General features: G+C 36.4%; 2 protein-coding genes and 1 non-coding gene across 10 annotated transcripts in view; 2 read left to right on the top strand and 1 right to left on the bottom strand.

Moving 5' to 3' along the window:
- Ppp2r3a (protein phosphatase 2 regulatory subunit B''alpha) overlaps positions 1 to 12,709 on the top strand; it is a 160,729-nt gene extending 148,020 nt beyond the window's left edge. For all 6 annotated transcript variants that reach the window (XM_076868997.2, XM_076868994.2, XM_076868995.2 and 3 more), the window contains one exon: positions 9,929 to 12,709. In XM_076868997.2, the coding sequence (XP_076725112.1) occupies positions 9,929 to 10,052 (124 nt within the window). In that variant the 3' untranslated portion in view covers positions 10,053 to 12,709. The remainder of the gene's footprint in view (positions 1 to 9,928) is intronic.
- Trnaa-ugc (transfer RNA alanine (anticodon UGC)) lies at positions 1,930 to 2,002 on the top strand. The gene has a single exon. It is a non-coding gene; the product is annotated as a tRNA-Ala (tRNA).
- Positions 12,710 to 13,595: 886 nt separating the features above from the next.
- Positions 13,596 to 25,934, bottom strand: part of Msl2 (MSL complex subunit 2) — a 35,057-nt gene continuing 22,718 nt past the window's right edge. For 2 of the 3 annotated variants that reach the window (XM_076868174.2, XM_076868172.2), the window contains exon 2: positions 13,596 to 17,487. In XM_076868174.2, coding sequence (XP_076724289.1) covers positions 15,896 to 17,407 — 1,512 coding nt within the window. In that variant the 5' untranslated portion in view covers positions 17,408 to 17,487 and the 3' untranslated portion in view covers positions 13,596 to 15,895. Of the gene's footprint in view, positions 17,488 to 17,577; positions 17,998 to 25,934 lie in introns of those variants that run through there. The other variant, XM_076868173.2, reaches the window with a different exon arrangement.

Below are 25,934 nucleotides of genomic sequence, written 5' to 3'. Positions count from 1 at the left end.
GGGTTTTCCATCCTCATATCAGATAAAGTGGACTTCAAACCAAAGTTAGTCAGAAGGGTTAAAGAAAGACATTTCATGCTGCTTATGGGAATCATACATCAACAAGACATTACAATCGTAAATATTTATGCCCCAAACAATGGAGCATCTACATATATCAACCAAACCCTTCTAAATTTCAAAAATCAAATACACCACAACACAATAATACTGGATAACTTTAACACACCTCATTCACCTCTGGATAAATCTTCCAAACAAAAACTAAATGAAGAAACTACAGAACTTAATAATACAATCAATAATTTAGACTCAACAGACATATATAGACTCAACGAGCACTCCAATACAACATACAAAAATCTCTGAGACACTATGAAGGCAGTACTAAGAGGAAAGTTCATTGCATTGAGCTCATTCATGAAAAGAATAAAAACTCAACAAATAAACAACCTGACATTATATCTCAAAGTCTTAAGAAAAAGAAGAACAAATCAATATCAAAAATAATAGAAGACAGGAAATAATTAAAATCAGGGTGGTACTCAATGAAATCGGAACAAAAGAAACAATTTTTAAAAATTGACAAAACAAAAATCTGGTTCTTTGAAAAAATAAACAAAATTGATAAACCTTTAGCGACTCTTATGAAAAGAAAGAGAGAAAACTCAAAATTACTAAAATTCGTGATGAAAAAGGAAATATCACAATAGATACTATTAAAATACAGAAGATGATTAGAAACTATTTTGAAAATTTATACTCCAGTAAAATAGAAAATCTCAATGACACTGACAAATTTCTGGAGACACATGATCTGTCCAAATTGAATCAGGAGGACATACACAATTTAAACAGATCAATTTCAAACAATGAAATAGAAGGTGCCATCAAAAGCGTACCAATCAAGAAAAGCCCAGGACCAGATGGATTCTCAGCTGAGTTCTACAAGGTCTTCAAAGAAGAATTAACACCAACATGCCTCAAATTAGTCCATGAAATAGAAAAGGAGGGAACCCTCCCAAAACTCACTCTGTGCAGCTAATATTACTCTGATATCTAAGCCAAAGGGAAACACATCAAAGAAAGAAAACTTCAAGCCAATATCCCTGATGAACATAGATGCAAAAATTCTTAATAAAATTATGGCAAATCATACACAAAAACATATTAAAAAGATGGAATGAAGTGCATCATAACCAATTGGGGTTCATTCCAGGGATGCAAAGTTGGTTCAACATATGGAAATTAATAAACATAACTCATCACATCAATAGACTTATAGACAAGAATCATATGATCATCTCAATAGATGCAGAAAAAGAATTTGACAAAATACAACACCTTTTCATGCTCAAAACATTGGAAAATCTAGGGATAGTAGGAACATACCCCAACATAGTAAAAACTTTCTATGTTAAGACCAAGGCCAACATCATTCTAAAGGATGAAAAATTGGAAGCATTCCCACTAAGAACTGAAACAAGACAGGAATGCCTTCTTTCACTTTCTTATCCAGACTCTTAAAGCACAAGAAATAAAATCAATTATCAGTAAATTGGATGGATTCAAAATAAAAACTTCTTCCCAGCAAAGGAAATAAGCAATAATGTGAAGAGAGAGCCCACAGAGTGGGAGAACATCTTTACTACATGCACCTCAGATAGAGCACTAATTTCCAAGATATATAAAGAATTCAAAAACTTGACACCAAAAAAAAAAAAAAAAAAAAACAAATAACCCAATAAATAAATGGGCTAAGGAACTAAACAGGCACATCTCAGAAGAAGGTATATAGTCAATCAACAAATATATGAAAAAATGTTCAACATCTCTAATAATTAGAGAAACGCAAGTCAAAACTACTCTGTAAGATTTGATCTCACTCCAGTCAGAATGACAATTATCAAGAATACAAGCAATAGAGGCTGGGGTTGTGGCTCAGTGGTAGAGCGTTTGCCTTGCATGCATGAGGCCCTGGGTTCGATCCTCAGCACCACATATATATATAAATCAATCAATCAATCTTTAAAAAATACAGCACCCTAACTGCTCATAAAGAAATCATGTGGCAGAAACACCTCTCGATAGACTCACTGGGCAGGACAAGCACTTTTAGACCTTTGTTGATAGAACACAGAAATCCTTGGGAATTAATTCAACAACATGTAGCAGATGCCTGAATTTATGTCCTTTGACTCCTTAATTCTCATTCTGGATATCTGTTTTAAGTACCCAGAAATTTGAATAGAATAGAATTGTTCTATCCAAACAATAGGCATTGACCACTGGTAATTCTAAAATTAAAAATTTCAAACAGCACAAGTAATAGAGTGGTTAAATGTCATGATATCTGTGTCATGATATTATGCAGCCATGTTCATTTTGTGCTTGAAAATTTCTAATTTCACAGAAAAATCAGGGCTAAAAATTTGTTTGATATAATCTCAGTATTAAAAAGTATATATATAGAACACACAAACGAAAAGATATCACTCCAAACTACTAACTGATTAACTCTGAGCTGTGAAATTTCAAGTAATTTCATTTTTATACTGCTATAATTTAAAAGGTTCATGTAATGATGGGTATTACTTTTAATTTTTAAAAAAGTTCTTTTTCTTCTTTATCTGTTTACTTAGATATGTTTACATAATATATATGCAGAACAGTTAGGATATAACAAACAAGTCTTTACCTAAAATCCACCACTCAGAGACAGCCTGTCATATCACTTCTATGCAAGTTTTCTATTTCACAAATATAAAACTATATATTAACTAAATATAAAACTATAGTCATGCATATATAACTATATATACACACATACATATATATACAAACATAGTTTGTAACTTGCTTTAAAGAAAGTAGAAAATAGAGATACTTAGATACATGTATGAATAAAAACAGATATTGATGGAAGCTAAAGTGAATAAATAATAGGTTCAAGCAAAAGTATTTTCCAAGTTATACTAGCACTAGGAGAAAGCTCCAGTGTGTGTGTGTGGAAAGGAAGAAGGGGAGGTAGGGGACACAGAGTACAGGTGAAGGGTTATGAGAGGAGATGCAGAGAGCAGCTTTACTGAAATTCAACCAGTGTACATGAGAAGCTCTTGCTGGACACTTCTCATGTTATAGAGATAAGATAAGGCCTGCACAGTACACAGGTGGGGGAGGTCTCAAGGGGAGAGGAGGGTTAACAGCCACCTGTTGAATGAGTACTAGGGTATCAACAAGAAAGAAAATGTAATTTACAGCAGTAACATCTGACCAGTTCAGAAGCAAAGCAAGACTCAAAACCCAAGGCTATATCACCTAGGAAGTCAGGGTGAATCTAAATGTCAAGCAGAAATTGCCAGATTCAGTTATTAGAAAGTGAGGAAGAATGTCGTTACCAAGGAAGGAGCAGAGGCTTAGGAGCCAGACAGATCTGGTCCACTCACCAGCTGGGCAGTTACCTGACTCCTGAGGCTCAGTTTCAGAAGTTATCAGCAGCTACCTTCCAAGGTGGTTGTGAGAATCTGAGATAATGTATGTAAAACACCTGGCGCATAGCTGCTGGTAACAGTATATATCAACACAGATAAGAGCATGAAATTTGGAATTAGACAAACTTAAACTCAGAGCCTTACTCTGCCACTAGCTGTGTGATCCAGGCATCTAAGCCTTGGCATCCCCTATACAATAAGGATACTCACTTAGCTGTGCAGAGGACTAAGACAGTATACATAATATATGTGTATCTAGATAATCCATTTAAAAATGGCTTTTTATCACTATCACTTCTGTGATCCCTGCTACATTATCTAACCTCTCCAGAGTAGCATTTAATCAGCTCTAACTGGCATTCCATCACCTACCTCATTCCCTTCATTCCCAGGACACACAGTTGACACAAAGTTTGTGTTATGTGACCAGAGGGACTGTACTGAGGATCAGAGATGAGGTATATAAGGTGTCCTACAGTGTCTATCTTATAAGTGCCAAGAAAAAAAAAAAGGAGTTATTTATCTTATCTCTAGATGTGGCCTCCTGAAAGGCAAAGAACCTTTTCTTAGTTTTGTAATCCTCACCTGGCAGCTAGCTCATTAGGGATATAGGAGGTCCTCAGCAAATGTTTACCGAATAACACAGGAAAAAGCAACTCTCCAGCAGCCACCTTCACCACAAGGATATCTGCAGGAGGCCAGATGACATAACCTTCCAAAAACAACTAGGAATTCTCCATCTGCTTTTCCTTCTAACAGCAGTCATAGTAGCCTTTGTGCCAAGTACCTGTGCCTCCTGATTCAAGGCTGGTCCTGCATAGGGCCGTCAGTAAATAAGCCAGTAATGACTCCAGGCCTCAGTGAGGTTAAGGGACGAGGCTGCAAACCCTGTGAACTAGCACAGGCAGCACCAAGTGACCACAGCATATGACAACACTTGCATAAATTCAGTCCTAGTAATGAATGGTCATGGGGAAGACATGGATATCAATTAGTTAAAATGATTTGACCAAATGTGTCACCTGTGGGAAAGCAACAGATATGATGCCATTAATATAAGTATCACTCTTATTTTCTACAATAAAGTTTAAAACTCCACAAAATTACATAAAGCAGGCCAACAAGATCCTCCATGTTACTCTAAAAAGCAGACCTGCAATCATCAGAAACAAGTTCTTCTGTCAGGTTGACTACTACTTGATTATTTAAGATTTTTAGTTAAGAACTTTATATATTATCTTAAAAGTACTCTCTTACAGGAGGATAGTCTGATATTTTACCAACAGCTTTGCATTAAAGTAACCCAGATTAAATAGTTTTCCTTGTTCTGGGAGTCTGATTCATAGAAAAATACAGGCTTGCTGAAGAAAAACTGAAATTATGAAGAGATTAAAAACCACTCTTGGTTCAGCAGGCCAGAGATAACTTATCATTATTTATGCTTTGTTGTATTTCTTTTGACTCTTAAATGTTAGTAGTGTGTTCAAAAGCATGACTTTTAATGCTTCAGTGCATTCTCACGAGCAATAACTCACATCCATTTCTTCATTATTCGACGTTTAGGTAGTTTGTAAGAACTGTTTTCTACTGGATGTTTTTAAAAGGCAGCTTTTTCCTTCATATTAAATACCAACTTACATAAATTACTCATTGTAAGATTTCTAAAAAAAAAAAAAGATTTCTATATTGACTTCTATCAGCACTGGAACACAAGGCCCTACAGGCAAAAGTGACCAACCAAAAACCCATCAGCGCATCTTCCAGGAACATAGCTAGTGAGGTGAGAGCTTGTCTGAGCCTCACTACCCTCAGTGAGGTAAGAGAAATTAACAGTGAACAGGGATGAGGAGGTCTGTGTATATACTGGGATGTAGGAATAGAAAAGGAAGACAAGAATATTCCAAAGCATAAATTATAACTTCACAAATAGAATAGTTTTGAGACATTTTTGTACAATGCTCAATAAATATATGGACCTGAAGCTAAGGTTTTCTTTTTTTCCCACATTCAACAAAACAAATCAAAGCTCAATTTTAATTTATTTCTATTATTACTGGTACCTGTCCTATTCCAGGCTTAGTATTTGGTAATAAAAATGAAATTCTGTCCCACCCCCCTGAGGTTCATTATTAACATCCTCTCTACACCCACAATAAGAATTTATAATTGATCATTCATGACCTTGGGAAACTACAAGAGATCCTTCAGCCACCACAAATGAAGTGAGGGGCTCGGGCTGGGGCTCAGTGGAGAGCACCTGCCTCACACGTGTGAAGCCCTGGGTTTGATTCTCAGCACTGCATATAAATAAATAAAGGTCCATTGACAACTTAAAAAAATATTAAAAAAGAAAAAAAATTTAAAATGATGTGAGAGGCTGGGGTTGTAGCTCAGAGGAAGAGCACTTGCCTAGCATGTGTGGGGCACTAGGTTTGATCTTAGCACCACATAAAAATCTACAACTTAAAAAACTAAAAGTGGGGGCTGGAGAATGTGGCCCAGCAATTAATCACTCCTGGGTTCGATTCCTGTACCAAAAAAAAAAAAAGAGTGAATACTGGAGGCTTGGGAGGCTGAGGTAGGAGAATCACAAGTTGAAAGCTAGCAACTTAGCAAGACCCCAAGCAACCTACCAAGACCCTGTCTCAAAATATTATTTAAGGGGCTGTAGTGGCTCAGCAGTAGAGCGCTCCCCTAGCATAGGCGGGACCCGGGTTCGATCCTTAGCACCACATAAAAATAAAGGCATTGTGTTGTAGCCATCTACACCTAAAGAAATAAATATTGTAAAAAATAAATTTAAAATATATATATATATATATATATAAATAAAATTTAAAAGGGGCTGGGGTTGTAGCTCAGTGGTAGAGCAGAGCACTTGCCTGCATGCGTGAGGCACTGGGTTCAATCCTCAGCACCACATAAAAATAAATAAATATATTTTTAAATGTATTGAAAAGAGGGGGGTTTGCTGGGGATGTGGCTCAGTGGTTAAGCAACCCTGGTTCAATCCTTGGTACAAAAATATTTTATATATATATATATATATATATATATATATATATATATATTAATTACATACACATACACACACACACACACACACTTAAACGAAGATTATTCTGATAGATTGATTGGCAGAGGTGCAAGAAAAGAAATATGAAGAGAAATAAGGTAAGCCATGTCAGGCATGGTGATCTGTGCCTATAATCCTAGAAACTCAGGAGGCTGAGGGAGGAGGATTGTTAAGTTCAAGGCTGGTCTGCAACTTAGTGAGAACCTGTCTCAAAATAAAAAGGCTGGGGATAAAATTCAGTGGTAACGAACCCGTTGGTTCAGTCCCCAGTACCAAAAATAATATTAAGGAAGCCATTACAGACATCTATATAATAGATAGTGGTAGCTCAAAAAGCAAGGACTCAGGAAACCCAAGTGACATCTCAGGTGAAAAGATGAACAGTTAGTCAAAGAGATGGATACTCCAAGCAATTCAAAAATATATACATGGCATATGACCATAACCCTTCCAACATGGTTAACAGCCTAGTATGGCAGTAGCAAAAAGTATGGAGGACCAATTGTTAGGAAACTAGTAATCGAAGCAGGAAAGTACGGTGTGGTGCGCTACACTAAGTCCATGGCAATAGGAAGGAAGAAGCAGGACTGTGTCTATGCGGTACAAGAAGCAGGAAGGGCTGGAGGGCTGGGGTTGTGGCTCCGTGGTAGAGCATTTGCCTAGCATGTGTGATTCCCTGGGTTTGATCCTCGGCACCACATATGAATAAACAAAGTTAAAAATCCATTGGCAACTAAAAAAATATTTAAAAAAAAAAAAGAAGAAACTGGCTGGATTTGAAGAAATAAAAGGGAAAGAGGAAGAACTTGGGATAACTAGGTTTCTGGCTTCAAGGAGTAAATGGTAATATTAAAATAGAAAAACAAGGGCAGCAGGAAAGGTGAGTTCAGGTTTGTAGAAGCAGCCATCCTGAAAGACCCATCTAGTAGGCAGCTAGATTCAAGGGGTCTTCAGTTTAGAAAGCTGAGAAGCCATAGGTGAACAAGTGGTGGGCAAAGCATGGTGAGAGTAGATTGCCAGGGAAGTACAAAAGGAGAACTTAGTCCAGAATCTCACCTGCAGACACTAAAGGGAAAGGGGTAGAGCAGGGTTTCTCAATAGCACTGATGTTTTAATCTGGGTAATTCCATCGAGAGGCATTTCTGGCATATTGTAGGATATTTAGCAGTATCCTTGGGTATAACTAGTGCAAGTAAGACACACCCAGTTTTGATCATCAACTGTATCTCCAGACATCACCAAATGACACCTGGGAGCAAAATCACCCCAGTTGAGAATCTCAAGGACAGTCAATGGATGAACTCCCTTATTTTTATTTTGCAGTACTGGTGATTGAACAGGGGTGCTCTACCACTGAGCTGTATTCCAAGACCTATTTTATTATTTGAGACAGAGTTTCACTGAGTTGCCCAGACTGGCCTTGAATTTGCAATTCTCTTGTTTCAGCACCCCCTGCCCCCATCCCAAGTAGCTGGGATTACAGGTATGCACATTGGCACCTGGCTTTTGTAAATTCTACTCAAAATAAGACAAAAATTTGTAATCCTGCCCCTTAAAGAGGATTAGGTCTCACTGCCATGCTTTGAAAAGCTTCAATACTTCATCACAAAAATTGTAGGTAACATTTGTTAAGTTTATCACGTTCTAATCTGCACTGCATTCTGAGGAATAGGAACTCAGTAGTTGAGAAAACTGATGTAGAGGGGGTAATATACTCAATGTTACATGGAGCAAATTCAGATTGGAACAGATTGTAGAGTCCTGAGTCCAAAACCCATGCTCTAGAGCTAAATCACTAGCAGTCTTCTATTTACCTCCACTAGACTCCAAGTGCTGTGAAGCAGCGCTGGTTCACTCTTTCCCCCCATTGTATTTTTAGCATTTGGCTCATGCTTAGCAACAGGAGTTCAAATATTTATTGAATGAGTCTCACTTCAGACAACTCTGAAAATTCTTATTCTCAGACCTGCGTTGATACTGACAAATTACAGAATAATGTTCATGCACCAAGGGGAAGAAAATGGTTTTTCCCTTCTGACAGAAAATGGTGTTACAGCCTACGACTAAACTTTTTGAGAATTTTGTTCCCAAAAATGAAGGGTCTGTCACCCACCACTTAACTCCTATTAGAGCAGTTTACCCTCCTAATTGCCTCATCCAGCATATCCACTTCCATTAAGGCCTCAAAGATACAGGGACACAGGAGCGGAAACAAACCAGGAATTGGAGTATTGTTGCAAAATTGTTGTTCATTTCTGATAGTATCATAAGGTGGTATTCATAGGGAACAATTTCCCAAACACCAGGTAGGCTTTTTAAAGTTTTAACCTCCTCTAATCTATTCAAAGGAGCCAGGCACAATGGTAGGTGCTTGTAGTCCCAGCAACCCTGTAGACAGGGGAGGATTACTTGAGCCAAAATAGTGAGCAACATAGTGAGACCCCACTTCAAAAAGGGTGGGGCCAGAGAGAAGGATGTAGTTCAATGGTAGAGTAACTTGCCTAGCTTACATGAGGTCTTCCTGGATTTGATCCCGAGCACCGTCCCCGCCCCCCCCCAAAAAATCACTAGATGGCCTTGGTACCTTTTTTATTAACTGTACATCCAGAAATTTCTGCTCAAACGTTGTGTAAGGTCCCTCCAAAAAGTAACAAGGCTAAGCCAGTGATGTCAAATACAAAGAGACTTAAGTAAATGACCATGTGTACGTATGCTTCTGGGTTCAGATGAAGCCTCAGAATGTTTATCAATTCAATACTTCAGGCAGCCATCATCCAACAAGATATTTTGTCATCTTTGCCTAAAGCAAATATCAGGGACAGCATGGAAGACATGAAGAGAGCAGAGGTTAATTTTCCAGCAATAACATCTAACTGTGCTGTGGAGTCCTGCAAAACAAAATGGAAGGAAATCCATGAATGGGCTTTAGCATGCTCTGTGCACACACTTGTGCATCTGAATGTGCTTATTGGAAGCTATGGAGGAAAACTATAAAGCAGCCTAAGAGTTGAGAAAGTGTTAAGTCTGGGTGGAAACCACTTGAGTAAAACATTCATGTAAAGCTCCTAACACTCCTTAACCTACGGGCACCATCCATAATGCTTTTTTCCACCAAGGCCTGTAAGGAAAGCCTCATTCATATAGTACAATTTCTATGAATTCTAACAGAGACTTAAGTTTTAAGGAACAGGAACAATGTCTCTGCTCTTAAGAGTGTTCAGCACAGTTGTTTACAGCCGCCATTTAGCAACTGAGGGTACTTCTTCAGGCTATTTGTCCTTCTATTTTATATAATGACTTCTACACAAATATTAGAACATTTTTCAAAACTCAGCAACTTAGTTTTGCTTTTTTCTTTCAGCTCCTTTGAAGATTATGAAACAGATGAACCTGCCTCACCCTCTGAATTTGGAAACAAAGGCAATAAAATAAATTCAAGCCTTTCAGAGAAACATGGAAAGCTTCAGTCAGTGGATGAAGAGTAGCTGCCAATGTCTACATAAAAGGAAGATATTTTAAATACTCTTTTCTTGTGAAGAGATGCCCTAGTTTGCATACTGCTTATTAAAGGCTTTGATTTCTCCCAAGAGTGTATCTGCACTGGGAACTTTAAAATGCTTTTAAGCAGTGGGTATAGATACACCCTCAACTTAGGCAACTCCTCCAGTTTGCCTGAAACCTCTTGCAGAATTTTCCTTGGAAGTGAACTAAGGATGTGCCTGCCATCCATCACCTTCCGAAGTCTGCAAATCAGCACCTACACCCCTGAATGTACCAAGGATCTCTTGGGGACAGTGCCAAGCAATTAGTTCTCTGCACAGCAGCAGAAGTTGCCTCAGTGTTGGCCAGCATCCGTGAGGCCCTTAAGGGCTCCTATGGAGCCTAGAAGAAACACTCACTTGCAGAAAACTTTGAGTCAAAAATTAATTCTGGAACTTGAATTTCAAGTATTAAGGGCCTCCAGAATTGATTTAGCCCTAGTAATGAAAAGCACTGCCAAAACATCTCAAAAACTCAATCTTGTGTACTGGAGTTCAAAGATCTTGAACTAACATGGTTCAATGTTAATTTCACAATAACCTGCCAAACTGCTAGTCACTTTACATCCTCAGGTATTGTAACCACTGGGCCTTCCAAGCTCTGGCAACCTACCCATCCTGACTGTGGATTATACATAAAATATCAAGAAAAAAATATGAAGATAAGTGCAGAATTTGACTCATGACTCATACTTGAAAAAATAAGGTCCTTTTTTATCTAACAGTTGTAGAGAACTATTAAATGATAATATTAATCTTCAAACTAACTGATGCCCTATCTTCACTCTTAACAGAAAAGTTAATCAAAGACTTAAAATGATGATGCACTGTGTGAAATAAATATTCTTACTGTATTCCTTTCTGCGATGAGTATTAAATGAGGCCAAAAGCAAAACCTTAAACATTATTCCTTACTTCAGTGTTGAAACTGTTCACCAGCTTTCATCCACCTCGGTATTCCTCACAGAAATGGAAAAACAGTGATGGCACCCATGAAAGAAAGCTGTTATTTACCATAGTGACAGATGTGTTCATTTCAGAATCCTACATTTTTCAGCTGGCCACAGTGCAGCCAAATCCTACAGTATGGAGGTGGATGGGAGGAAGGATAAAAATTGAAAATTACTTAAAAGGATGGGTATTTCTGATACAAGTAAAAGAAGCCCCACCCAAGCATCTTTTTTAATATTTCTGTTCATCAAGTTTCCCTAGACTTTTTTTCTTTTAACCAGCATTTAAAGTGTTGGAGTAGATTCCCTTTCAATTCCACCTTGGTTCCCCTTGCTGGTATAAAAGCTAAGGACTGAAATAAAACCTTGGGATATGGCAAGCAAAAAGCAGAGACTAAAGAATTTAGGAAGTGCATACCAACTAATACTGTAAGACAGCAATATTGCCTGTCAAAAGGTCCTCCCAGTTTCTTGTTATTTTATTCATGATTAGAACTGATCTTCCATTAAACAACTAAAGAAATAACTATTACAGCTAATAGTTTTAAAAATGAGTGAAATTTTAGAAAACACCGCATACAATATCCCAAACACACGATAATTTATGATACATGAAATTTACCAGCAATCTCATTCATCATTTACCAGGTAAAGAAAACTTTTTAAATTTCAGATAAACGTATAAAAGGAAGGAAGTAATATTTTAGAAAATTAAACATGGTTTACAGGTTTGTTGCCTATAATGACCTAAACTTTCTGACCCTCACCAAAGAGTATAACTAAATTCAGTCGTACAATATGTTTTTTTCCTCCAGGCATGGTGGCACTAACCTGTAATCCCAGCAGAATGGGAGGCTGAGGCAGAAGGATCACAAATTCAAGGCCAGCCTCAGCAACTTAGTGAGGCCCTAAGCAACTTAGCGAGGCCCTAAGCAACTTAGCAGACTGAGGATGTAGCTTAGTGGTTAAACACCCCTGGGTTCAATCCTTGGTACCAAAAAAACAAAAATTTAAAAAATACATATTTTTCAAATTATTTGACTTTTTTATCTTGTTGTTACTCAAGTTATCTAGCTTTTGCTTGGGTCAGTATTTGGTTTTAAAAGTCTATTATCCCAAAAGAAATTTTCAGAATGAAAATGTACTACTAGCAACACCATCCCAATATAGGATAGTTTAATTTGGGTTCTTCAAATTATCACATTTTCTTTAAGAATTATATGCATGTATTTCATTGTACTCCGTTCTTAGAGCTGAATTCAAGGAATGTGAATTCTGGGGAACTAGGATAAAACATAATTGACTTTCTTGTAAAGATCATGCTAAATATAATCATTATTGCTAAACTGGAAATTTCAAGTCATTACAATATCCCAGGTCCCTTGACAAAATATTAGGTTGAGAGTTATCATTACCTTAAAGCTATTTAATGAGTTTATAGCATAATTGCCAAGGTAATCAAACTAATAAAATTTTGTGTATTTTCCTGCATCTTGCTTGTCACTGTGTACCATTCAGAGTGTTTATAAAACTCTAGACTTATCAGTCATTTGCTCAGCTTTTGAAAATGTTAAGGTGTGTTTTGAGTGGAGAAGGCTGCATGTCTTTTGTTTTTCCCTTTTCACAAAGCTAAATAAAGTTGTCAAATATGAATCATGTTTCACTAAGATAATCAATTTCTGGTTTTGCTCACTTACAACTCATTTATGTGTGAAAAAGTAATGCTGTAAACAAGCCTCAGTTTTTGAAAGCAACTCTTTGAATCCCTGGGAACACTATGAACAAAGGTGTAGAAGGATATCTCAACCTGAGAAGTGCTTTCCTTTGGGGACAGGAATCGGGGTTTGGGAGTGAGGGGTTCAGAGGAATCGGGACTTCAAGCCTTACCTATCATGTATAATTTTTAAGGGAAAATATATAAATTTATATAAATATATATAAACAGCAAAGTGTTAGATCCAAACTTTGGAACTTACTATTTTCTAAAGCACTTGTTAAAAAGCACTTGTTACCGATGGTATGAAAAAGGACAGTTTTCTCATCTATGATAAAACTTTTACTTTTCTTCAGCAAAGTTGCCATTGAATCATTTTAGGAAAACAAAGGACACGATGAAATAAAAGGAATTAACTGCACTTCTGCATAGAAATGTACATTTAATGAAGGCTAACCAAAAAGATAAACTGTCAGCTCTAAAACTATTATTTAAGGACTCAAAAGAACATTGAAGGGCTGGGACTGTAGCTCAGTGACAGAGTGCTTGCCTAGCATGTGTTGAGGCACTGGGTTCAATCCTTAGCACCACATAAAAATAACTAAAATAATGGCATTCTGTCCAGCTATAACATTGAAGACATGCCATATTAAATGCTGTTCTTTTTCTTGTAGTTTCATATCATGATGAAGTAAATCCAGTTACTTTAGTAATTCCCTAGTCATTGGTCAGCATTCCTAAATACTTGTAGTATAAAGAAATAAATAAAACCAAGGCACTGTAATTATTTACACTTCCCCGAATTAACAGACCATTCAGAGCATGCTATCCCAAATTCCTCAGTATTCTACAACATAGAATTAGAAAACTATCATTTATTGATAGATTTAAGGTGTAATACAGGTTTCCAAAAACGTGGCAGTGAGAATACCAGCATAAAAAAGAGAAAACTTGTGCTAAAAACAACCTGAATTCATCATTGGCAATATTACATAACAATCAAGGTCCTCACATACTAATGATTTCCACTTTGACTATATTGCCAACCTCCCATGCATCAAAAAACACAAAATTAATATTATCAAAGTTGGGAAGGAATAAAGTACTTCAATAATTTTAAGATCATAATATTAGGAAAGTTTGGGAGATTTGCAAAATATATCCTACTCATCCATGTGTTGTACAATATCATTTCTAGTCATTTTTGCAGTGATCATTAGTGAATAAAGAACAGATTTACAAGTTTATATAGCAGGGTATCTGGGTTCAACACAAAACTGTTACAAACTTTAGGTAAATACATGTTTCATAAACACTGCTAACACTTAAAGGAATTAAATAAAATTCCAAAACTTGGAAAGCAAATAAAGACAAGACAACTAAGAAGCATTTTCCACCATTTACTCTTGTTATCAAAAATAGTTCAACTCTTCTTGCAAAACAAAAACAAAATAGTACATACTGGACACATACATCACATTTTTCTTCCTATGGCTTTAGCCCACCCCCACCCCACCAAAAAGAGACCGGGAGGAAAAAAAAAAAAAAAAGCCCAACAACAACAGAAACAATTCTACCTGACCACATTCACAGAAAATGACACCAGGATACACTACAAAACAGAAGGAGGTGTCATCTGCTCTGTGTCCAAAGGTTTCTTCTCCATATCTTGTACTAGGCGAGTAACCATCATTGAACATGCTGTGTGCCAAATCAAAACAACTTCAACATATGTCAGATCTCACTAGAGATGGTGAACGCAGTAGAAATTGGAACTTTTCCAGCAGTATTTTTCTTTAAATAAGCACTGTCAAAGCAGCAACTCTTCTTTAAAATCATAAGGTTATTTCTTTACACCTAGTCAGTCCTTGTTTTTCTTGGACTGTGCTCTTTCAAGCAACTGACTAGATTTCCCTTCAACAGAATGTTTATCTTCCCAGTAAAAATTAAAGGGAAGAAGTACATTTAAACTGAAACACAGTTTGTGCTTTACATGCAAAAGAGCATTCTAAAGGAAATCCTCCTAGCTTCAAACCTACCTAAATGCACAGGCTTCATAAAAAGGCATTTTTAGTAGGCCTCAATAGAGAAGCCTTATTAATGAATAGCACCCTAAAAAAAATAGGAGCATATTCAAAATAAAGTCTGTGGCAAATAAACAGAGGAAAGAGAAATCAAAGCAGCAGCCAATGGCAATAAGTATAATGCATGAATCTGGATAAGTTTGGGGGCATTATTCCAAAATTATTTTAAACAAATCCCAATTTCAAAATAAAATCTTTATAATTTTTTTAAAATTCTGTCTTATACTATATATAGTCTAAATTCAATTACCTCCTTCAGAATAAAACTGCTCTTCATTTATCCAATTGGAACATTGCACAAAGTGAAGGTAGGAGTTAGAATTTTTTCCCTAGAAATGAGTCAGTCTTTACTAGAAAGGAGGCTCAACTCGTAGTTTTGGAGTATAAACAGCTAAACATTTGCAGTCTGACTGAATTTGTTCACTTTTTTAAAAAGACAGTTTTCTTAAACATTCTAATGAGGGGCAAATTTTCTTTCATAATACTGCTGATTTAAGAACTGCTACATACACCAGTAGCCAATTTTCATGATCAGAAATGGTATGATGTCAGCACAAAGGTTGAGCTGGACACATCAGCTTTACAACAGGAGAAACAATGGGGCATGTGAAGGCAGCACTGAGTCTCCTGAATAAACTAATGGCTACATTTCCACAAAAAAATTAGCACAATCTTTATGAACTGACTAGATACCACTTCCTTACACTTAATCATAAACTTTGATTATGCACAAAGCATGACCATAAACAATGAGGTTAATGTTATTTTCCTTGCCAAAGTTCATTTTGTATAAATCAGTTGCATCAGCATTTGTTCTCAAACTATGAGGTTCTGTAAGAACTAAGGACATATAGTTGTAGGGTTACTCCTCCATTATCTGCAAACTATTTCCCCGACACTAACACATATAACTTAGCAATGAAAACACTTGATACAAGTGATCTATATGCAGGAGCTCCGGCAAGTTATACCAACAGAACCATAGCTGCCGTAAAACTGTAGCTATTTCCCTACCAGAGGTAGGTTTAAAGACCCACTGATTTAACAGTCGAATCTCATGTCTATAGCTTCATCCAAACTTTTATCATCGTGTGTACTGGCAGCTAAAAACGTTGTTACTGGGGACCCTGTGACATTAATTACACTGGTGCTGGTACTAGCGTTACGCACTGCAATGCTAGTTACATTAATGCCCAAAGTGAGCCTGGTCTGCTCCAAGGCCTTTTCTGGCACGGCAAATGCCTCCAGCTTCTTCTCCCCGTTGGCCATATAGGAGTTTTGGCAGCCACGACAAATACAATCTAAGCAGGCTTTGCGGTTAGAGTAGCAAGGGCAGCGTTGGCCGCGGCATGTAAGAACACTTGGATTTTGAGTAGCACGCCCACATTTACACCCTTTCTTTTCCTGGGGCTTTTTGTACACCGTCTTGGTAGGGCTTCCCGGCATAAAATGATGACTAGGAATCTTTTCCTTTACTGCTTTGTCTTTTTTTAGAATACCTGGCTTGGTTTTAGAGTGAGATTTCTTGGATCCATGTTCATGACTCTTTTTCATGCTTTTAGTAGATAAAAGTACAGTTTTACTGATTTTGGGTGTCGTGCCTCCATTGGGAACAGTTGCTATAGGTTGAAGAGAAATTTTGTTCTCCCGTTTCACCGTAACAGGAGCAGATGCCCCCAGTGTTGGGCCTCGGATGATGGTAGAAATTGGAAGTGGCTGAACTTTCTCACTGTCGCTTTCTGATCTAGATCGTTTTCTATTCAATTTTGCTACCTTCGGAGTTGCTGCTGTACATGATAACCCATGAAGTGCAGGACTGGTGGACATAAAAACATTATGGCTAAGAGACTGGGAAGAAAGCTGCAAAAAAGGTCCATTGGATACAGTGGCTTCCAAGTTCGGCTGCAAATTAGGACAACAAACATCTGTATTTGAAACAGTTTCTAAGCTGCGGAGTACTTCCTCAACACTCAGTAAGAGAGAGTCACCAGGTTTAATATCTTCACTGAAACTGCAGATATCAATGCCTGTGGAGCATAAATCAGTGGCTACCGCATCACAGACAGGTGGTAGGCTGTCAGATAGATCCTCAGTTTTTATGTCAACAGTATTACATACATCAATCGTATTTGAATGTTCAGGTGAAGGAATATTTATACCAAATCTATCTATTGAAAGCCCATTATAAGTAGGCAAACCATTGATAACAGAACTGCCAATAGCAATGCTGAGGGTGCCTTCAGACATTGGAGATAAACTAGCTTGAGGATCAGTTGTGGGTTCTGAGGTTGAAGGTAAAGGGGAATGTGTCAAACACAAAGTAAAGGATGAATCTGAGGGTTTTTCTGTCTCCTCACAAAACAATGATCCATCATTAAGCAAAGCCAAAATATCAGAAGAACAGTCGACTGCTTCTATTATATCCCGTGCCAACGTAGTCTGTGTTATATATTCACATAGTTTTTTGTAGCAGTTCACTAAGATGCTTAACTGCTTGTTTTCCTCAAACTGCTCATAGTCTTTGCACCAGCTACATGAAGGTTTCATCATCATTTTCTTGCCTTTACAAGTTTTGCAGACATAGTGTTGGCAGGTGGAGTTGGTGGGTGCAATAGGATCTTGCAGCAAATGTCCTAAGGGAGGAAAGCAAAAATTTTAGTAAAATAAATCCAGTTTCACATACTGAAGTTAACAAGACATTAATCTAGATGAGTTAAACTCACCAGACAATAAAAACATATTTGAAAAGAAATGGAAAAATACTCAATAGTTCACTTCATTTCCATGATATATTCCTTTATCTCAAAATATGATCTTTCCCGATTCTCTTCTTCTCTCCAAAAGCTATTAATAAGTTAGAGGTAAGGGGCTGGGGTTGTGGCTCAGTGGTAGAGTGCTCATCTAGCACAGGTGAGGCAATGGGTTTGATCCTCAGCACTACATTAAAATAAATAAAAATAAAGGCATTGTGTCCACCTACATTTAAAAAAAGGTGGGGGGATGAATTACCAAAATATAAACTATGCTTAAAATCCTTGGAAACTCAGGCTGGGAGTTGTGGCTCAGCGGCAGAGCACTTGCCTAGCACGTGTGAGACACTGGGCACCATCAATCAATCAATCAATCAATGGAAGTTACTGTGTCCATCTACACCTAAAAATATTTTTTTTAAAAATCCCTAGAATTTCAACCTAATGCAATATCAAATATTAAACAAAATCATGATTATTTTAATATTGGACAATGGGGAAAAGATTAACAAGGAAGATTTTGTCCCTGCATTTTTAAAATGTCTTGAGAACATTAACCAATTAGTACAAAGACATTTTCACAAAAGAAAATATATTATTTTAACCAGCTTTTTTCTTCTTTAGTTAAATACTTTATTTCTTTTTTTTTAAATTTTTTAGTTTTATTTTTTTAGTTGTTGATAGACCTTTATTTATATATGTTGCTGAGAACTGAACCCAGTGCCTCACACATGCCAGGCAACTGCACTACTGCTACCGCTGAGCCCCAGCCCCAGATACTTTACTTCTTTTTAATATTTTTTTAGTTGTAGATGGAAACAATACCTTTATGTTTTTACTTTTATATGGTGCTGAGAATCGAACCCAGTACCTCACACTGCTAGGCAAGTGCTCTACCGCTGAGCCACAACGCCAGCCCTTCAACCAGCTTTTATTATACATACTTCATAAACGTAATGAAAAGAGAAAATCAAAATGTAGTTAAAGAGTACTATTCAACTAAATCTTCTACAAAGAACAAAACGGAGAAAAAATTATATTTAAACTTGCTAAAGGAGAAAAGTAAACAGAGCATAATAGTGGGCTCCAATTCTTATAGAAGAATTCAAAATAAAATGACCATGGTCATAAATCATAAATATTATTTTTGTGGGGTGTACCGGGGATTGAACTCAGGGCAGGACACTCAACCAATGAACCACATCCCCAACCCTATATTGTATTTTATTTAGAGACAGGGTCTCACTGAGTTGCTTAGCACTTCATTGTGGCTGAAGCTAGCTTTGAACTCACATCCTCCTTTCTCAGCCTCCAGAACTTTGAGATTATAGGAGTGCACCTCCACGCCCATCCATAAACCACAAATATTCTAAGCACAACAATATATCTTAAACTATATTTTAAACAATATAGTTTAAAAGTGACACTTGGGACAACTCTCAAATTATTTGTGTCCCATACATTATAAACCAACTAAATTCCAATCCCTGTTTCCATCCTTACTCCCCAAAGCAGCAACTGCTTCTTGGTTCCCTATTTAGACAAATGATTCACAGTTAATCCAAAACCTCTTTTCTCTTGAATCATACAAACAATGTTTTGACCACAACAAAAATTACAAATCAAGCTGGGCTTGGTGGCACATCCCTGTAACCAACTCAGCAAGCTGAGGCAGGAGGATCCCAGGTTTGAGGTTTAGCCTGGGCAACTTAGCGAGACTGCCTCAAAAAAAAGAAAAAGGGGGCTGGGGATGTGGCTCACACGGTAGCGCGCTTGCCTATGGCAGGCGTGCGGCCCGGGTTCGATCCTCAGCACCACATACAAACAAAGATGTTGTGTCCGCCGAGAACTAAAAAATAAATATTAAAAAATTCTCTCTCTCCCACTCTTAAAAAAAAAATTTAAAAAATAAATAAAAATGAAAAAAGGCTGGGCTGGGGTTGTGGCTCAGCGGTAGAGTACTCGCCTAGCACATGTGAAGCCCTGGGTTCGATCCTCAGCACCACATAAAAATAAATAAATAAAGATATTGTGCCCAACCAAAATATAAATATATATTTTTTAAAAAGGTTTAAAAATTAAGGGGAAAAAAAAAAGGCTGAAAATGAGAGAAGAGGTACAAAGTACCAAAACCAGGAAGGAGAGTAGGGAATAATTACTAGGACCCTATAGAAATTTTAAAAATTAAGAAAATCATTTTTTATTTGAAGACAGAGTCTTACTAAATTGTTGGTACTGGCCTCAAACTTATGATCCTCCTGCCTCAGCCTCCCAATTTGCTGGGATAGCAGGCATATACCACCAAGCCCAGCTGACTCAAAAATTTCAAACCTGAATAAACCTTTCTGAAGAAATTGAAATAGCAATTTAACAGAGGCTGACACAGGAGGATTCCAAGTTTGAGGCCAGCCTGGGAAACCCAATAAGACCCTATCTCAAACTAAAAACCTCTGGGGATATAATTCAATGGCAGAGTGCACCTTGGTTCAATCCCCAATACAGCACCCGCTCCACACACAGGTGCAAAATAATAACAACCAAAACTAAAAAGGATAAGAAAGGAATAGTATCTTAAAATATACCTCAAAACAAAACTCTAGGACTAACTGCCCTCACTGGTAAATTCTAATAAATTTATTTTTTAACTTTAAATAAATGGGAGAAAACACTTCCCAACTTATTCTTTAAGCTAGTTAACTACTGAAATCCACATGAGAAAATACAAAAATCCCTCATGAAGGTAGACATAAAAACCCATAATAAAACAGTAAATAGAATCAAGCAATAAATAATCCAATAGCCATCCATAGTTTTAAAGACTTTAAATTACAATTCTTTAACCCACAGCCATCATCATACTTTAAAAGGTGAAATATAAATTATTCTGCACTCCCAAAGATCAGTAACAAGGAAAGAGTGCCTGCTTTTGCCACATCTATTCAAAATTATACTCAAGATTCTCATTAATGCAGTAAGGGTCAAAAAAAAAAAAAAAAAAAAAAAAACCCAAGGAATCCAGTTGGAAAAGACTTGAAACTGTCTTAGTAACTGATTACAGGATCCTATATAAAGAGAATCAAAACAAAAAATGTATACATAAAAACTATTTGAACCAATAAATGCAATAAATGAGTTTAGCAAGGTCACAGCACAAACAATACACAAGAATTCCACATTCATAACCACAGAACACTGATGAAAGAAATTAGTAAAAAAAATCTAGAGATAACTGTATTCTCAATATTGTCAAAATTGCAATCTTCCCCAAGTCAATCTGTAAATTCAAGATCTCAGAGTGCTTTTTCCCCCCTAAGACAAGGGAGAAGCTGATTCTAAGATTCACATGATATCACAAAGGACCTTAAGATAGCCAAAGAACTCTGAAAACCAAAATTGGAGAACTTATACTACCAGATTCCAAATTATACTATAAAGGCACATTAATCAAGAAGTGTAGTAACAGAGATGGGTATGGCAGTGCACACCTGTAATCCCTGTGCTCAGGAGGTTGAGGCAGGAAGATCGTGAGTTCAAGCAACTCAGTGAGATTGTCTCTAAAATAATATGCAAAAAAGGTAGGTAGGGCTGGGTATGTGGCTCAGTGATTAAGTGCCTATGGGTTCGATCGAAAAAAAAAAAAGTGTGGTAACAGCCAAAGTACAAACATATAGATCCCAAAAACTGGGAGTCCAGAAAGAAATTCTTATTGCGTTTATGGTCAAGTGATTTGTGTAACAAGAATGTGACAAGAGAATTCTTAAGGCACCAAGAGAATTCACTGGAAATGAAAGTAGATTCAATATCATACAGGAGAATTTTATATCCAAAAACTTTAAGGAAAAAAAAAATCACAAAATTAGACCCTTACACCTTATAACATATACAAAAATTAACTTCAAAATGATCACAAGCCTAAATGTCAGAGGAAAAATTTTTAAATTCTGGAAGAAACGAGAAAAATCTTCATAGTTTAAAATAGGGCAAAGCATTTTTAGATGTGATGCCAAATGCACAATCAACAAAAGAAAAAAAAACAGTAAAATATATTTCCCCAAAATTAAAAACTTGTGCTTCAAAAATCACCACTAATGAAAAAAAAAAAAATAGCAACAGGATGGGAGAAAATATTCACAAATCATATATCTGACAAAGAGTAACAACAACAAAAAAAAACTTCCTACAAATCAGTAAGATAATTCAATTTTAAAAGTAGGCAAGATTGGGGCTGGAATTGTGGCTAAGCAGTAGAGCACATGCTGGGTTCAATTCTCAGCACCACATAAAAATAAAGGCAGTGTGTCCCACTACAACTAAAACAAAATATGAAGAAAAAAAAAAGAAGGCAAGATAGGGCTGGGGATGTAGAGCACCTGCCTAGCATGCACCAGGTTCAATCCCCAACACCCCCAAAAAATAAAACAAAAGTAGGCAAGAGATCTGAATAAACATTTCACCAAAGAAAATATACAAATGACCTATATCAGCATAAAATATGCTCACTATTTTTCAGGAAAAATATTTTTTATTTAAAATTTAAATAATCTATAAGAGGGGGCTGGGGATGTGGCTCAAGCGGTAGTGCGCTCGCCTGGCGTGCGTGCAGCCCGGGTTCGATCCTCAGCACCACATACAAATGAAGATGTTGTGTCAGCCAAAACCTAAAAAATATAAATAAATAAATAATCTATAAGATACTTCTACATACCCATTAGAACTGCTAAATTCCAAAGGGCAACACAAAGAGTTGATTAAAATGTGGAGAGGCTGGAGTTGTGGCTCAGAGGTAGAGCGCTTGCCTTGTACATGTGAGACCCTGGGTTCGATCCTCAGCACCACATAAAAATAAATAAGTGAAATAAAGGTATTGTGTCCAACTACAAAAAATAAATAAAATAAATAAATAAAATGTGGAGAAATTTGTCTATTAATGGTGCAATGTAAAATGGTAGAACCACACTGGAAAATTTTAGAAGTTAAACAAATTTACCATACAACTTAACAATTCTACTCCTAGTAACCTATCAGAAGAGAAATGAAAACAAAGAAGCACAGTGGAATTTGGGGGATGATGAAAATATTCTAAAATCTGATTTGTGATGATGGATGTATAACTCTAAAATAAAATAAAAAGCTTAAGGCACCAGTGGTTAATGGAATCCAACCTTCTACCCAATGTCAATAAAGGAATCCCCTACAGAGTACCCTTGACTTAATCTAGGTCAAGGAAGGACAAAAGGGATAAATAATAAATATAATACACATACACACTTTTCCCACCTACGTGCATATACAATCATGTATCCCTTAATGATAAGGATATATTTTGAGAAATGAATCATTAGGTAATTTCATCATGTGCAAATATCAGAAGACAGTACAGTCACACAAATCTAGATGTTACAGGCCAAGAACTCAGTGTCGCTTCTTGATGCAAGCAAGAGTCATAGTAAACACAATAAATACGAGAGGGCGGAGTGCGGGGGGTGCTGTGGCTCAGTGGTAGAGCACTTGCCTAGCATGTGTGAGGCAGGGGTTCAATATCTGGCACCACATAAAAATAAAAACAAATAAAATAAAGGTATTGTTTCCATCTACAACTAAAAGAAAATATATATAAAAGAATAAACATGAGGCTGCTGCCAGTGTAACACAAAACCTTTTTTTAATGATGCATATACTAAAATGATGACTAAAAACATAGTATGCTATAGACATATAAGCCAGTAAAAGTCATTTGTTATTATCATGTATTCTGTACTATACATAATTTTATGCCCTATATTTTTGTACAACAAGCAGCACAGTTTTGTTTACACAAAACATATGTAAACATTAGGAGTTTTTCAGCTACATTATAATCTTATGGGACCACCATTATATTTGGTCCATAGACAAAAACATCATTAATTTAGCATGATTCTGTGGGGGTGTGTGTGCATGCAGACACACAGACACACACACACACACACACATGCAATTAGAAGGATAAACCATAGGCTTTTTGTTTTTGTTGGGAAAGGAAGACAGAACAAAGTAAAATTAATATGGACAAAATATACAGCTTGAGTTAAACCTATTTTTGTAGTTTTTACTTTCAAACCATGTTTTATGTAATTTTTTAAATTTTTTTTTAGTTACAGTTGAACACAATACCTTTATTTATTTATCTATCTATTTATTTATTTATTTTCATGTGGTGCTGAGGATGGAACCCAGCACCTCGTATGTGCTATGCAAGCACTCTGCCACTGAGCAACAACCCCAGCCCATGTTTTATGTATTTATGTATCTCAACTATTAAAGAAAATGTAAAAATCAAAAACAATGAAATAAGCCACTAATTTTATATCAAATATGAAGGTATAAAATAAACATTCAGAGATAAATTATTTCAAATGACTTTACAACAGATAACAATGATTCAATCATTGGATCCTCATTTTTCTTGTTTTCACTAATCACATTGTTAGTGGTAAACAGTAATTATAAACATTCTGATGTCTATTGTGGGATAAAGTAGTATTGTGGAATAAAGTAAATGTTAATGTCCTTGAGAATCCGAATTTTATTTTAAGAGAAGTTTTAAGACAGAAAAGGTTAAGTAAGAAAAATCCTGTAATCTTTTAAAATGAATTTCAACTGTATTTATCAGTATAAACTCATAATTCATTTTTTCATCTTAAATGAACATTATTTCCTAGCACTACCTATTTTAAAAAGCTTAGAAACAAGCAGAGCGTGGTGGTGCAAACCTAGTGGCTGCAAAAGCTGAGGAAGAAGGATTCAGAGTTCAAAGCTAGTCTCAGCCTTAACAAGGCCCTAAGCAATTCACTGAGACCCTCTCTCTAAATAAAAATCAAAAAAGAGCTGGGGATGTGGGTCAGTGGTTAGGTTCCCCTGGGTTCAATCCCCATACCACCCCACCCCACCGCCCAAAAAAAAGCCTAGAAACAAGGACCAACCTCAGTAGCAAATGAATTCAGATAATGGTAATGAAAAACAATTTCCTATTCAAAGAAATCAGGGCAAGAGGGACACGATGCTGTAATCCTAGCAGCTCAGGAGGCTTGAGGCAGGAGGATCACAAGTTCTAAGTCAGCCTCAACAACTTAGTGAGGCCACAAACATCTCAGCAAGACCCTGTCTCAAAATAAAAAATTAAAATGGCCGGGGATGTGGCTCAGATATTAAGCACCTGGGGTTCAATCCCTAGTGCTCCCCTCACCCCAAACAAAAGAAATTGGGGCTTCACACACCAAGAATTCAAGATAAGATATGTTCACCTTGCTATGCAAGAAATCAAATAAACTACAAAAAAAATCAGGACTCAGAAGTATACTTGAAGAGGTTCTAACTGGCCAGAGAAAAACTGAGCATGCATACATGCAATGGAATTAAGCATATCTAATATATTCAAATTAAGAATTCATTTTTTAAAAAATCAATTTCAGGATGCTAGTAAACCAGATTATTGGGTTAAAAACTAGTAGACAAAAAAGAAATAAGTATCTGTCCTGATTTATTTATATGAACAATATCACAAAATAACCAAATTATAGATGAGAAGTTTCTCCTCATAATAATCCATCTAATACATTAAGAATGATGGGATTTAATTTGCCTAAGGAAAAAAAGAATGATAGAATTTAAATATTATCATCTTGTTATCATTTGTTCCTTATGATTTTCAAATGATACAAATTAAGAGGTAGATAAGAATTACCCTCTTCTTGCTTTAACTGCACCACTTCTTTTCACAAATCTTGTCAATCAAAACCTCCCCTAAACTATCAAGCACCTTAAGCCACTTTGTCCCTTCATCCCAGATGAAAATAGGACATTTGTCCAATGCCCTATTTATACAATTGCTTCTACAAACAAAATACATTATCCCAGTGTCCTATTTATAGAGGAATCTGTATTTTCATTCTCTTTTTAAAAATGTTTTTCTTCAGTTGTAGATGGTCACAATGACTTTATTTATTTTACTTTTATGTGATGCTGAGGATTGAACCCAGTGCCTCAAGCATGCTGGGCTAGCACTCTACTACTGAACCACAACTCCAGCCCCGCATTTTCATTCTTAATGATAATAAAGGATATATAAGCTTTCTAAGATTAGGATTTACACTCTATCTTAATGTACCGTGTCAATTTTATTGAAATATTCCCAGAACTGAAAACTTGGAATTTAATGAATTATAGGCCTTTGTAGTCATCTTGAGGTCTTAGGAGAATAACCATACCTAGTACTGAGAAATGAAAATAGGCAAGAAAACAAACAAATCACTGACAACCACCAGTGAGTTCTAAGGACTTCCATTACCTAG

This window comes from Callospermophilus lateralis, chromosome 10 (assembly GCF_048772815.1).
Source record: "Callospermophilus lateralis isolate mCalLat2 chromosome 10, mCalLat2.hap1, whole genome shotgun sequence".
Lineage (NCBI taxonomy): Eukaryota > Metazoa > Chordata > Mammalia > Rodentia > Sciuridae > Callospermophilus > Callospermophilus lateralis.
Note: the sequence above shows the minus strand (reverse complement) of the source record. Positions and strands in the feature narration are given on the sequence as shown.